Raw genomic sequence first — 16,133 nt, 5'->3', positions numbered from 1 at the left:
TTTGAGCTCCATAGGGGCACTAGTTTGAAATTTCTACCTTTTTTGACCTATGACCTCTTAACCGTAGGTCTGACGAAAAGGTCACCGTGGAAACTTTTATTTGTTAGTCCAAGGTCAAGACACCCACCAAGTTTGAGCTTCATAGGAGCAATTTGAAATTAGACTTCAATTGGACTTGACCCGGTCGTTGACCTTTGACCTTTAAAAATATAAACTGGTTCTTCCTCATATCAAGCTGCACCCACCCACCAAGTTTGAGGAACGTACAACCCCCAGTCTCCGAGAAAAGAGGCGGACAGACAAACAGACGTACAGATTCTGGTGAATTATAGTAAGACTAGGCGGTTACCCGTATTTGGCGGTTCTCGGCTGTCGTGATTACCTGGCTGATGGTGACTGTACTCACCAAGTTTTATGCCCATAGGACAGTTTTTACCAATTTGACCTCAGATGACCCCTTGTGACCTCGAAATGACCTTCCAAAATTTGGCTCTAAATGTTGACTGTACCCACCACTTTTCATGCCCATATGACAGTTTTTAGTAATTTGACCTTGGATGACCCCAAAATGACCTTCCAAAAATTTGACTCTAAAAGTTGACTGTACCCACCAAGTTTCATGCGCATACGACATTTTTTACTAATTTGACCTCAGATGACCCCTGGGTGACCCTGGATGACCCCAAAATGACCTTCCAAAAATTTGACTATAAAAGTTGACTGTACCCACCAAGTTTCGTGCCCATACGATAGTTTTTACTAATTTGACCTCAGATGACCCCTGGATGACCTCGGGTGATCTTGGCCCAGTAACTGAAACAAACTTGTTCTGTCTGAGGTCCAGATGCACCCACCCAGCAAGTTTGAGGAACGTGCGACCCCCAGTCTCCGAAAAACAGAAAATAGGCGGAAAACAGTTTTACTAATTTGACCTCAGATGACCCCTGGGTGACCTTGACCCACTAATCAATACAAACTTGTTCTGTCTTAGGTCAACATGCACCTACCCACCAAGTTTCATGCCCATATGACAGTTTTTACTAATTTGACCCCTAGATGACCTCTGGTGACCTTGATCCACTAACCAATACAAAATTGTTCTGTCCCGGGTCAAGACGCACCCACCCGTCAAGTTTGAGGAACGTGCGACCCCCAGTCTCCGAGAAAGACAGTTTTTACTAATTTGACCTCAGATGACCCCTGGGTGACCTTGACCCACTAACCAATATAAACTCGTTCTTCCTCATACCAAGCTGCACCCACCCACCAAGTTTGAGGAACGTGCGACCCCCGGTCTCCGAGAAAAGAGGCGGACAGACAAACAAACAGATGGACAGACTAGGCGGTTACCCGTATTTGGCGGTTCTCGGCTGTCGCGATTACCTGGCTGATGGTGACTGTACTCACCAAGTTTTATGCCCATACGACAGTTTTTACTAATTTAACCTCAGATGACCCCATGTGACCTCGAAATGACCTTCCAAAATTTGGCTCTAAATGTTGACTGTGCCCACCACGTTTCATGCCCATACACAGTTTTTAGTAATTTAACCTTGGATGACCCCAGATGACCCCAAAATGACCGTCCAAAAATTTGACTCTAAAAGTTGACTGTACCCACCAAGTTTCATGCCCATCTTTAAGTCAAGATGCACCTACCCACCAAGTTGCATGCCCATATGACAGTTTTTACTAATTTGACCCCTAGATGACCTCTCTTTAATTAAAAAAAACTTTAGGATATTTAGTGGATTCATATTGCTTGTGAACAAAATGTATGAGAAAAAATCAACAAAATCTGCACAAATATTTGTCATCATTAATTTTTATTGGATTTTCCCCCCGGGGGGGGGGGGCTCAACTTTGGAAGTGACGGTATGTGCCTGTCAATAGGCCCCCTCTTTTGAAGTCGACTATACCGGGGACTATACCCAATGACCCCCTTTTTTTTAAAAGTCATACCCGATGACCCCCCCCCCCCCCCTTTTAGTTGCGGCTACCCAATGACACCTTTTTCATTGCGGCTACCCAATGACCCCCTTTTTTCAAGAATAGCATCAGCAAACTACCACAAAATAATGTAGAAACGTTCAAATTCTCTTATTTCAACAAATTTGTATATTGGAAATTTGGAACAAGAAAATAGAATTTTGCTCCATTTTTTCAAAATTTTCTACCTGATGACCCCTTTGTTTGAAATCTTATACCCAATGACCCCCTTTTTCATTTTGTTTGTACCCAATGACCCCCTTTTTTAACATAATGTTTTGTACCCGATAGGCCCCTACATAGGCCTACCCGTGACCCGTCACTTCTATAGTTGAGTGCCCCCCGGATTTTTCAAATAAAATACAAACGAAACTCAGCAAAACGTTTTCGACATTATTCGTAAAGGTTAGAAAAGGTTGCCAGAAATCGTTTAAATGTCGGGTTATAAATAATTAAAAAGGGTATAAAATGTTTTCTTAACATTCAAAAACACTGTTTTTTGAAAACTTCTGTAAAATATCCTAACATAACCTCATAGTGTGGCAAAAATATGTTACAATACACTCTCAGAAAAAAAGGTTCAACTTTAGAACCTTTTTTTGTCCTGTATGCAGAACCCTAAGCAGTAATAAGGTTCTAAAAAGAACCTTAAAAAGTTCTATAAAGAACCTTAAAGATTTAAATAGGCCTGAATGGGGACATTCTAATTCATTCATTCAGGGACTCATCACAAAGTTAAGAAAAGTAAAACGTAGTGTTAACCCTTTTTGGTACTAAAAAATCATTTTCTTGGATAAAAAACCTTTTTTTCTGTTCTACTAAGAACCTTTTGAGGGTTCTTTCTTTAAGATTCCTTAAAGGTTCTTCAAGCTTAAGGTTCTACAAAGAACCAGGCTGTTCCTTGGCTACAGAACTTTTTTTGGTTCTACAAAGAACCCAATTGAAACCCGTTGAACCTTTTTTTCTGAGAGTGTACTATTTTGACTACATTTTGTTGTAGCATGTTTTCATACAAATGTTTTAAATAATCCGACATTTTATTAAAACATTATTAGGCCTACCAAAAACAAAACCCAAAAAATAACATGTTTCAAATGCTTTGTGTTCGCTGGGAATGCGGTAAAAGCGCTCCCAAAAACGAAATGCGGCGTTTTAGCATAGCATAACATAACATAAATAATATAACACATTTTTAACATAACATAACATAACATAACATAACATAACATAACATAACATAACATAGCATAACATAACATAACATAACATAATATAACATAACATAACATAACATAACATAACATAACATAACATAACATAACATAACATAACATAACATAACATAACATAGGCCTAACATAACATAACATAACATAACATAACAAACATAACATAACATAACATAACATAACATAACATAACACAACATATGATACAATAACATAACTAGGCTATAACATAACATAACTTAGGCCTAGGCCTACTCCTCATTCCAGAAAAACATTAGGGCCTATGATTTTTTGGAATAAAATTTTTTATCGTGTTTTGCTAAAATGAAACATAGCAAAATCCTAATCCTTTATTTAGTTCTAACTGGTAGGCCTAACATAAATGAAATTTTGCGATTTCATGTTTTCACGACTTGAGGGAAAGTGCAATTTTGCCTGTTTTCTCACAATTGTAGTCACCAAATTCTAAGACTTGGTACAAGTCTAATAAAAAAATATTTAGTGGCTACGAGTTAGGCCTACCTCTTTGAAAAAGATAAGAAAATGTGTTTTCCAAAAAATAAGATGCGCTTAATTTAGTCTTTGTAAGTTTTTGGATCTGATTGTCATAACATAGGCCTAGCCTATATGCTACGAAAAATGCCCGAAAATGCACTGTTTTTGGCCCTTATTTAACATTTGAAATTAAACAAATCAACAAAACATAACGTAACGTAACGTAACGTAACGTAACGTAACGTAACGTAACATAACATAACATAACATAACATAACATAACATAACATAACATAACATAACATAACATAACATAACATAACATGAAACGGTTTGACTACAAAAACGATTCTCTTATAGCTTCTTATGGCCAATTTTCTTTGCAAATCTAGTGCAAAAAGTTACTTTTGCCTGTTTTGTCACACGGTTGTAAATTCAATGAACTGTGACTAAAGCGCTTGATATGAACATAACATATAGGCCTACCAAACATATTAGGCCCTAGGCCCCTAATCATAACATAACATTAAATAACGTAACATAACATAACATAACATAACATAACATAACATAACATAACATAACATAACATAACATAACATAACATAACATAACATAACATAACATAACATAACATAACATAACACTGATATAGTAAACATAGGGGCCTACAATGATCATGGGAGTTTCCCTTTCAGCCGAGGCTCAAAAAATTGGTGTTTTTTTCCTAGTTTTTTTTTAGCCCAGATCATTTTTAGCCTACTAAAAAACTTTTTTTTTTCAAATCCATTTTGGTATTAGAGAATATTACATTTTAATCATTAATTTCGTTCTTTTGTCTTTTTCTTGTTTAATATGTTAATTGCTGCAGGTGCATTGTTTATCACTGATGATGCGGACCTGACAATGCAGACGCCAAATTCAGTTTATCTTGTTTATGGTTTATTGACATGATGACATGATTGATGACTCAGAGTTGAAAGGTTACAGCCCACAATGCATTAGAATATTTTATATATTTTATTGTTTTCTCAGTACAACCCAGAATATGGCTCAATTTTCATCACTTAAGTGGAGTTCTTAGAATTTATTGTAAATGTTTTCAAAATTTATCTTGAATAATATAAATCCAAATTGATATAATAAGGTAACATTTGACATATCAGGGTGCAAGTTTCCGGTTCCGTCGGCCATCTTAAAGATTGAAAAATAGTTGGCATACATGACCAAAGTTTCACAATGGCAAAGAAAACGTATGATCTGCTCTTCAAATTACTACTAATCGGTGATTCAGGTGTAGGAAAGACTTGTATTCTCTTCAGGTTTTCAGATGACACCTTTAACACAACGTTTATATCCACGATAGGTGAGTACTTGATCGGGAACACGCCCGTCATACCGGCTGTCTTTTCAATTTCACTTTTCGTAGATATTGTTACTGAGCTGTGTTGGCTATGCATTGCATGCATGTTGTAGCCCATGAGCCTGGCCTTGTTGTTAGTTGCAGTTCAGTTGTATGGACCCATATTTGATTGAGAAATCTATCTACTTCCCACGACGAGACCACGATGTGAGACGACAGACGATAGTGTGTGGATAATACTGTCCATGTGTCCACATGATTACATCCGAACAAGCACATGAGCAGCGGCTTGGGACGCAAGGGCAAGGCAGGGCCAGGCAGTTCCATGGTATGGACATGGTTCCAATATTATATAAATTGAAACTACCGGCTCCGACCGGGAGTTCCAACAAGTGGCAGTGCTGTGTATGTGTTTATGTTTGAAATTACACACTTGTAATCATTTGTCATTTTGTCACCACTAAAATATCATGATATGAAAACACAGTCACAGGTGAGCAATGTATGAATATATGGAGAGGTCAAACAGGTTGCAATTGTTAACTAATTAATTGTCAATATTGATATTACTATTTTGCAACATTTAATGAAAACAATAGGCCTACACTGAAGACACCTAGTGCCGTACTATTACGCTGCCTTTCGTATTCGCCGTGCCGAGGAGGACAATTTCGACCTCCTCGTTTGTTTACAAACAGAGAGGTAGACTGTTCCGCTTTTCCAAATACTCAAGTATCAAAAGGATGGTCCACAATAGAGTGATTCACGCAACATGAATAGGGGATTAAAAAACTGTGAAGTAGGACCATGTGCTTCTTTTGTCCAATTTGGCATCAAAATTTCGAATGGAAACAGTTCAGACCCAGAACACGATCATGTCAGAAATTAATTTTTTGTTCTGGGTAAGGGTGTTAGTAATACCCGGGAATTCGAGTCCCGCCCGAAAATTGTATAGGTATGCTAGGTGAATTCAAATTTGCCATCAAACTGCATCATTTTATATATGGTCATTTTCACGGTAAAGGGTGTAACTTTGGATTTTTAACATTTTAATCCGTAGTGTTCTAATAAAGCCACAGAATTCCATGATTTTTGGCCACATAAGTCATCTAGTTAGCAGCTACCTTGGGTAGCATAATCAGCTTTGGGAGTTACTGCGTTCAGTTTTAGCAGGCTTAAATGTACTTAATATAGCCATTTTGAAAAACTATAAAAAACAGTAACATTTTTGTAAAACCCTGTGTTTTCTTCAGTTAGTTCATGGATAATTTTTCTTATCCTGAAAGTACAGTCATATGTTCAGTAAACACTGCCACATTAGATTTAATTGTGAACAGCCCTGTATTTTTGAGAACCGGACTTGATATTTGTCGTTTCGAGGCTTCATTTTCCGTTAACAATTGTTAACAAACTTTGAGGGTGTAGCTTTGGTTCATAATTCTTGGTTATTTCTTCACTTCTTCTTGATTCATAACAGTTGTTATCTTAACTTGAAATGGGTAACAAAATTAGTCGATTTGCAAGCTTTTAAAATTTTTATAAAATCTTGACTTCAAAGAGCCGTTTTCCGTTAACTTTTTGAAGCCTCGAAACAAACTGTTCAGCAAGCTTGTGCAAATATAAATAAAAGAGCTCATCCAATCTATTTATCAAAATGTAGTAAAGTAGATCCTCAAGTCACATGTTTTTAAATCGTGGAGATATATATCACCGTTTGAAAATGGGACCCAATACAAACTTTCCGTTAACAATTGAAGCCTCCGAAACAAATGAAGCCTCCGAAACAACAATAAGATTAATTATCATCTATGCATATGGCCCATTTCACGGTTAGGCGCCACTTTTGGTGAAAAAAACTTGAAATTTTCAAAATGGATTAAATTTCATTTAATTGGGGTTTTCTTTTCCACATAAGACCAGATTTTCATAAAAATATCATTTCCCAGCTTAAATCTCTCTACTTCTTGAAGAAAATTATAATTTATTATCTCATGTTATGTAATTTTTTAACAAATTTGATAAATATTGAGTAGTGAATATTTATACTTTTACTGTCCAATACATATATAATAGATATTTAAAATAAGCAAGTATGTCATAGGCTCTCTTCTGACCAAATTTGGGCAAATTTTGTTGTGTAATGACAAATTTATGGCCACTTACATGTAATTTTTGTGGTAAAAAAGGGAAATTGACATGAAAAGGTTTACTCAACAATTTTAATAATCAATGAATGACTCTGATATTTCACAGCTTTGATGGTCATAATATGGGTAATGTTCACAAATAATATCAGCCAGTTTGAAAGCACAGGTCAAATTCAAGATTCTTATGTTTGTGCAATTTTGGATGTGACAGATGTCAATGTGACGGAAACCACACATTGTAAAGCAGAGTATGTTTCAGAAAATAATGATTCAAAGAGTTTTCACACACTCAGTAAATTAAATGGGATATATTGAAACATATTAACCTGTGTTAGTGTTCATTTTAAAACATTGTTTACAATTTATAGAGGTGGATGTGACATTTTAATTGTGAACAGAATATTTCATTATTATAAACAGTTTGCTTGTCAAAATATAAGCTTTAAAGCATTTCTAACACATATATTTTGATAGATTCTATTGAATTGAGCAATGCTAAAATGTTTTTCCTGACCCTTTATATTTTTGCCAAGCAAAATGTTTATAATACTGAAATATTCCGTTCACAATTGGAAATGTCACATCCGCTTCTGTAAATTGTATACAAAACTGTCCCCTAAAAGACAACAACAAAGCCATGAAATAATCATATGTGACATGTATGAAATAATAAACCTATTTTAGAAAGTCAAATATCATGTTGTTTAAGTATTTTGGCCTAAAACTACTAATTTTGAGGATGTGACATGTGAGCGGAAATTGAAGCTTTTTGAATCTCCTGTCACAATTAAAGAAGGCATGCTGAATTAAAAACTTATTGTGCCTTTTGATCCCCCACAAACCTGTAATGAAATAACTTCAAACTGGCATCCTAGTCCCATTCCTGTCTTAGTTCTTTGAAGAAACTATTTTGGATGTGACAGGTACCATGGATGTGACACATGTGAACGGAAACTTTGAAATGACATCTGCAAGCTAAGTTGATGAAGGAGTTTTCATTAAATGGTGTCATTAGATAGCTCATAGCAGGAGATTTTTAAAAATCAAGGAGAACAAATTCTGCCACTTATTTGTTAATAAATTATACTATTTGGAAAATTAATCGGATGTGACAAAATTGTGAAGCGGAATTTGTTGGCAAAAATTCAAAATATCGCTGTATCTACGTATTAAGAGCAACAAGTGTAATTTGTTCAACAAATAGTAACAAGACTCTGAACTTTACTAAAACACACTAGTTTGCCATTCATGTAAAGTATTAGTCGATCTATTCCACATTGAATAAGGTACATAGATGTGAGCGGAAAATGTCACATCCAATTCAGAAATTTAAATGGTTCTCATGCTAGTTTAACTGACAACTACTACTTTGTTCATGTATGGCTGTATAGTGCAACTTGTTCATTACATAAAAACAACAAAAGCAGCTGGTAGGCTCAACATAGTAAAAAGTGGCAGCATTGGAAAATAAATGTCTGTTTTAGGTTGCTAGTAAAATGTGGTTTTGACCACTTCTGACCCCTGTGCACCCTGAAAGATAAAAGCAGAAAGGCCGATTAAGCTAGTGGAGGTAGGCTATACAGAGACAATGAAAAATCACCAACAGTCAATTCTGTAACCCCATTATTTTTTACACACCAGGCCAGATACGTTGAAAATCAAAAAGTGGCGCCTAACCGTGAAATGGGCCATATCTAAATTGGTGTGTTTCATAATGATATCTGCATTGTAATTATTACTTGATATGTGCAGAATGTCATGAATTAAAAAAAATTTTGACATTATGGTTAATATTTGAAAAATATACTGATACCCAAAAATGCCTGTTTCGGAGGCTTCACATGCAAAAAACACCATACTTAACAAATGGGTGAAAAAAAAAACATGTGATAAATCTACAATATCTGCCGCATAGAATCATTGATTCAATACACACAAGAAAATAACAGCTTAGATGATCCCAACACTGTTGTTTTCAAAAAACTACTTCTGCAATGTTTAACAATTGTTAACATGAAGCCTCGAAACAAAAAAAAAATGACTTGCTGTGATAATTTAATTTTTGTCACAACTGAAATTCAATACTTAGAAGCAAAGCATGAAAATTGGTAATTGTGATATTTTTTACCTATTTTTTATGTCAACTTGTAGTAGTTAGCCAAATATTTTACTTAATGATCACCTGTGTTGTTAACTGAAGCCTCCGAAACACAAATCGCTTGAATTGCCAATTCTAAAAAATAACTCCAATTTCTGTGAAACTTGGCTGGGAGGTTCCTTTCATCAAGTAGTATTTGTACATGAAGTTAGACATTCAAATTATTTTAGGAACCCAATTAAAACTTAAAAAATATGTTTAAGGTTTGGAAATTTCCATTGTAAATGACACTTGATGTTAAAAATTTTCAAAACTGCAATTACAAACATAGCAAAACATGGTATAAAATTTAACTTATATCTGTTGACTTACTTTGGAATGGGATTTCACATGTATTCCAGCTTTCATGTCATAATTTTCTGAGGTTATGTAAAATATATTTTTCTTAGATTTTAACCAAAATGTTATGGAAATGTCAAATTTTTATTAGAAATCAAAAGGTTTAAGCCTTGAAACATTATTTTACTTGAATTTAAGTTGCTTCTATGCATGATTTCAGTAAACAGAAACATATTTAAGTGGTTTGAAATTTTGACCCTAAAAATCAAAAGTTACACCCTTTACTGTGAAAATGACCATATCAAATTAAAGCTCTTGAGTAAACAAAGCCAAAACTGAAAACCTTTTTTTCATAGCACTTTCCGTAGCAAAGTTACATCTTGTCAAAGATTGACTTTCATCAAAAAGATTCAGCTAGCAAAATTCCCCAAAGCGGCATTTCGGGGGTGTTTCTAGATCTTAGTCTCATGGCGATGCCAGCTTTTTTTAATGGAACTGCTATCAAAATCCCTCTAAAATTCCATGTCGCCTGTCTTATCACCATAAAAATCATATATTTGGGTCAAGTGAAGTATAGAAAGCATATTTATGTAGGTTTCTTTCTTCGGACAGTTGTTTTAAATTTCTATGTAAATATGCATTGACATTGTCGGCGAATTTGACTGACTAGCAATAGCAAATGTGTTAACTAAGGTTTGCCTGGGATTCCTAAATTGTAAAACCCGGGTACAAAAATCAGCTACTCGATACTCGAAAAATAACAAAAGTTTGCCATTTTACTTGTACTCACGCAGTAGAGCTAGTCCATTGTCATTGATGACTGTTGATGAAAATTTTGCGAATATTTCACTTTAAAAGATGTCCAATAATTTGATCGAGAAATCTATCTACTATCCACGACGACACGGTGGTTACTGTGTGAATAGAAGATAGAGATTGCTAGTATAACACGGTCAGTCATCGTAGCGTCTTCAGTTTTAAAACGCATCAAAACAATTTTTTAGATCAAGTCCCATTTGTCTTCAATTTAGCTTGGCTAACATTTATGTATCTTAGGTGAAGTGTATGCTGACTTTTAACCGGAAATACAGGCGCTGAAGTACAAATTCCGACCATATAATGAGTCCGTTTAATTCTGCAACCTTGCTTGATCATAGTTGTTTTGACAACTGCCAACTGCGTCGGTGATTAAAGATTTGAGAAAATCCAGTGCTGGGCAAATCAATCCATCTCCCGATTTGCAAAGGTTGGCTTGTCATTGCAAACTGATGATGGTGATACCCTTCCGGTTCTTGAACATGTGAGCCCAGCACTACATGTGTTGATCACCTATTTACAATGGGGACTGTGTGATGTCTGGCGATCACTCGAGAACAATTTACACAAAATGATGTTTTTCGTGAGTAACGTCATGGTGAATTGATGAAGGAATATAGCACATGTGTCACTAATATGTCAATATCCTCATATTTTTGAGACAATAATTAACTTCAGGAAGAAGTTTTTATTCATATGCATGACATTGGGCCCTGGATGGCAACCGTGTACATGTGCCAAACAAGGTACGTTGACATGAGCACGTATACTTCCACGTTCTAACTTTCGTATCACAAGCTATCGGTTGTTCATATGAAAGTTAGAAATTTTCGAACAACCAATAATGCACTCATAGTCAAACATTGTTGACAAACCAGTAAAATTATTATCCCATTGAAAGAATAATATATGGTAGGCACCGGAGTTTCGCGCGATCGCGCAAAAAGCGCAAAAAAAAATCACGATTTTGGGGGTCCATCGCGATTTTGGTGGTCCATCGTGAATTTTGAGAATTTTGCCAAAAACAATAGGGGAGATTGGGGTTAGTTGGAACACTGGGTAAGTTGAAACATTGTATTTTTTTCTGACACAAAAAATTAATTTGGTAAAATACTGGCACCTAGTAATAGGTATTAGTAAGGGTCATCCACCAAATTAGCAACAGCACTGATGCCCCACCAGTGTTGGCTTGGGAAAGGAATATCTGTTTTTGACTTGCTGACTAATTTTTATACCCCTCAGAAAAGATCGTTATCTCCATGTTGTTTGAAGATTCAGGGGATTATTTTTGAGTATCATAAGCACTAGTAGTAAGTCCCAGAATAATGTTAAATAAAAGTTTTATTGTATTTCTTATTTTGTGTAATGAACTTTGAAATGTAAAAATAGGCATCGGGGTTAGTTGAAACTTTTGAGGTGGGGTTAGTTGAAGCGTGAAAATCGCATAGAAAAATATGGTTAAAAATTTGACCTTTTAAAAATTTGTAACATGTTTACCATTTCTTCAATATTGCTTTAATATGGTTAAAAAGCAATAATACAAGCAAAAAGTGCACACAGAAAGTACATTTTATAATATTTTAGGCTTCTCATATTTTTGTCCATGGTGTCACTCGTCACCTTGTGTCCATCGTATTGACTCGAACTCCTTTATATTTTTTTATTCATTTTTTCACACTGATTGTATGTTAAAGGGTGCCTTCAAGGGAAGTATAACCCTAACAACACAATAATAATTATTTTGAAATTTTTACAAGCCATGTTTCAACTAACCTCACCCTATGTTTCAACTTACCCCAGGGGTGGGGTTAGTCGACACACTTTTTTTCAAATTTTCAAATTGGATTATATGAATAATCATAAGCAGGTCCAATAAAATTTAAGGCTGTATTTGTAGCATGTATGTATATGTTTATACTGATATGGTTAGTGTTTCTTGAAAGTAATCGGTTTGCGTTAAAAAGACGATTTTGTGAAAAATGTTTCAACTAACCCCAATCTCCCCTACTTTTCAATGTAAATTCACCAATAATAACCTTTTTACAACATAAGGCCCTTTGCACTTGATTATTTGTTTCCTGTTTACCGCCCGCGTCCAAAATTGAAAATCTCAAAATAATTAATTATTTTATTTTTATTTCTAATTTTCTCCTTTAAAATAACTTTCAACTACTTCTACTTGCCATTTTCTGACTTTAATAATATCAACAATAATGATGAATGAACAAAGAGTGTAACTCCACCTTCACTTATTTATAAAATCAAATATTGTTGTGGAATAATTAAATGCCGCTCTAGTCAAAAGCGAGTCAATAGTTGCTTGTAATAGTTCAAACTAAATAAAGAAAATAAAAGATAATTAATAATTAAAAGTCACCTCGTCCCTTTTTCAAAATCTTAAACAGGAAACTAATAATCAAGTGCGAAGGGCCTAACACTACAGGCTTAAATTTTTATTCTTTTATATTTTTAAGATAATAAAAGCCCCAAAATTTTGACCCACCTGCTGAGAATTGAAGTAAATTCTGCAATATTTGTAAATGCAACGTCAGGAAATTGTGCACTTTTTGCATGCTTTTCTAACGATCGCTGGCCTGGGGAAGTCCCGATTGATTTGTTTACAACCAAGCACATGCTGCTAACGTGCGGTTAATGTTTTATGTTTTTATTTATCACAACCTGACAATATTCAATTTTTAATATTTTAAGTTTATTTTCTCATAAATAATCTAGGTTTCCTTTATTAGTATTATTGTTACGATGAATAAAAGCAATTTTAAAGACAAAATCCAAATGATAACCCCTTTTTTTTTTTTTTTTTGGTAGCGCGTGTTTTAGTTTTTGTAGCATCAACACCACGTTAATTTAAAAAAAGAAATGCGGAAGTGAAAGTACTGAACGCGAAAAATTGCTCAAGATTGACAGACTTTGCTCATGTTTTTGCACCTGTTTTTTTTTGACAACGTTTCGGACCAAAACTGATACAGAAATGAGAAAAATTATCATAGCGAACGGAGATGGAATATCACGGCGAAAATGCACTTTTATTTTTTTTTAACAATCAACATTTGATGAGGTGTAGACCCGGGGTACGTGTGTATCGTGATAATCGTGAATTTCAGATGGACGCACAAAAATCTGTCTGGAAAACACATTTTCGCGCGTTTTCACTTGAATTTTCGCGCATTTTCGCTCTTTATAAAAAAACGGCCGCCGTTTTAAATCACGCAAAACTCCGGTGCCTAATATATGGACTGGTCTCTTGTGCATCGCTGACATTGTGACAGCTGTTTGTTTATATTACAAACTTGTCAATTTTGTCTGTATCCGTTCACTTTCGGGCTTACATGTATGTATAATTTAAATGAATCTGCTTGAATGCACGGCACACCACAGTGTCCCAAAGTCATATCAAAGGTCGCGTGCCCTGCTAACTTTCTTCTGTCAGATCTGGCCATGTGCGTGATAAAATAGATCAGATGTGCTATGTTTCTAGAAAGTCTCTTGTCCAATATAAGTTGACCAAATATTACATTCATTTTCTGGTTTAAAATTAGAATATTGTAAATGTTACTATTTATTTGACCTGATTTAGAAAGATTCTGTTTGCGTAATGCGTATACATATTTATTTTTATTTAATTTATTTTTATTTATTTGATAATAAAATAATAAATTTAAAAAAAACACTGCCCCAGACTTCAAGCCGTTCATGTCTATCAGGCATGAGAATTTTCAGTTTAAAAACTGAATTCAGTTTTTTTTATAGTTAAAATTTCTGCAACTTTATTTAATTTCAGCCCGTTTTTGGTACTTTTTGCCCAATTTCACGCACATTTTCAGTTTTTTCAGTTATTTTTAGGAAGGTGTAGTCTCATGCCTGTGTCTATGCTCCAGGGCTGTGGCTCTAGGTATGCCAGGGGTGCGGTGGAAATTCTGGGAGCCCAGGACTTAACCATTATGGAGGAGGGTTGGATTGGCTTGTATGGCCGTATTTGTGAGAAAAAAAACATGACGAAAACAATCAAACTTGCTGTACATATATGTGATAATTTGTGATTTAATTCTTTCAAAAACATACTTACCGCTTATAAACCATTTCTGTTTGCATTATCATCACTTCCCGGGTACATTTTTTTGGCTGTTCAACCCTATCTGGGCCGAGAGCACCAGTTCTCCAATTGAAAAAGGAACTCAAATAGCATGGCTGCGCCCATAGTAATGTTAATGTCACGAGGTGGTCGTGGTAAAAATGGTTTATTTACACACATTTTGGACTCAAAAATGGGCATTTTAGTGGAACTCTGTGCTACCAAAACTATTTTGATAACAATCTGAGCGAAATACCTGATTTTGAGGCTGCAGTCTGGCGATTGCATGTTGTTAAATACAGGTAAATTTGGTGCCTTGCTTTTGTTTTACCGACGCTGTATTTTTTTTTTTTTAAATTTCATCTCACATTCCTGGATTAATTTGGAGATAACAAATTTTAGGGTACCCGGATTACGGATACCCGCCCGAAAAAATTATAGGGTACCCGGGAGCATAAATACTCACCCTTAGTTCTGGGTCTGATTATTCGGACTAGAAAGACGCCCTATGACACGTGCTACAACTTGTAGAAAGGCGAAATCAAATTGGTTATCAAACCACATAATTTTATAATCAAATTAAAGCCCTTGCAAAGAAAGCCAAAACTGAAAACCGTTTTGTCATAGCACTTTTCATAACAAAGTTACATCTTGTCAAAGATTGACTTTCATCCAAAACATTCAGCCAAGCAACATTTGATGAATCAATTGCAAAACAAAACGGCATAGTCTCATGATATATGGAACTGCTATTAAAATCCCTCTAAAATTCCATGTACGATTATCTCATTACAAAAATAAATTATATATTTGACTCAAGTGAAGTACGGTATAGACAACAAATGCAAGTTTCCTTGAAAAATCGTTTCTTTTAATTATCTATGTAAAATTTGTATTGTATTTTTGGACCAATTTGGCTGACTAGCAAATGTGTTAACTAAGGTTTGCCAGTAGCTCTTGGCTGCATTTTGGGGTCCCGGACTCACCAAAATACAATTCAGACCCCTATTTTTAAATTTTCTGTGAGTTCAGGGGTCCCTGCAGACCCCCAGCTTTTCAATCTAGCGCTACCTCAGACATACCATTAATGCTGCACTTGTGCAACTCTGACTCGCCAAAATCCAATCCCTGGACTCTGGAGCGCTTTGTTCTAGCGCTACCCTGCCTTTGCCTGTTTTATACCTACAACTTGAGAACAAGTCCTCAAACATTCAAAATTTGTAGTTACTACAAGTGGGCCAGGAGTAACCTATTCTATTTCCACCAAAGTTTAAGCCGATGAAACATCACCATCACTAATACGTTTATCTATGATCAATCCAATCGATAATCAATTCACCATTTCGGTAAATCCCATAAGCCTTTGCGAGTACACCTGAGAACTCGTCATTTGATGTCACGCCGATCTGCGCCGATGCGCACATCGTTTATCAAACATCGTTACTGCGCATTGCAAGTCAGCGTGACGTCAAATGGCGAGTTCTCAGGTGTACTCGCAAAGGCTTATGGGATTTACCGAAAAGGTGAATTATCCTCATTCCTCATGGCAATATACCAAGAAGTTCAA

The 16,133-nt window shown here is 35.4% G+C and overlaps 1 protein-coding gene across 1 annotated transcript in view; it reads left to right on the top strand.

Annotated features, from left to right (window-relative positions):
• The first annotated feature begins 4,888 nt into the window (after positions 1-4,888).
• LOC140148878 (ras-related protein Rab-10-like) overlaps positions 4,889-16,133 on the top strand; it is a 49,096-nt gene continuing 37,851 nt past the window's right edge. The window contains exon 1 of the mRNA XM_072170973.1: positions 4,889-5,079. Coding sequence (XP_072027074.1) covers positions 4,953-5,079 — 127 coding nt within the window. The 5' untranslated portion in view covers positions 4,889-4,952. The remainder of the gene's footprint in view (positions 5,080-16,133) is intronic.

The sequence above is a fragment of the Amphiura filiformis genome, chromosome 3 (assembly GCF_039555335.1).
Source record: "Amphiura filiformis chromosome 3, Afil_fr2py, whole genome shotgun sequence".
In the NCBI taxonomy this organism is placed as follows: domain Eukaryota; kingdom Metazoa; phylum Echinodermata; class Ophiuroidea; order Amphilepidida; family Amphiuridae; genus Amphiura; species Amphiura filiformis.
This window is presented reverse-complemented; position numbering and strand designations above follow the sequence as displayed.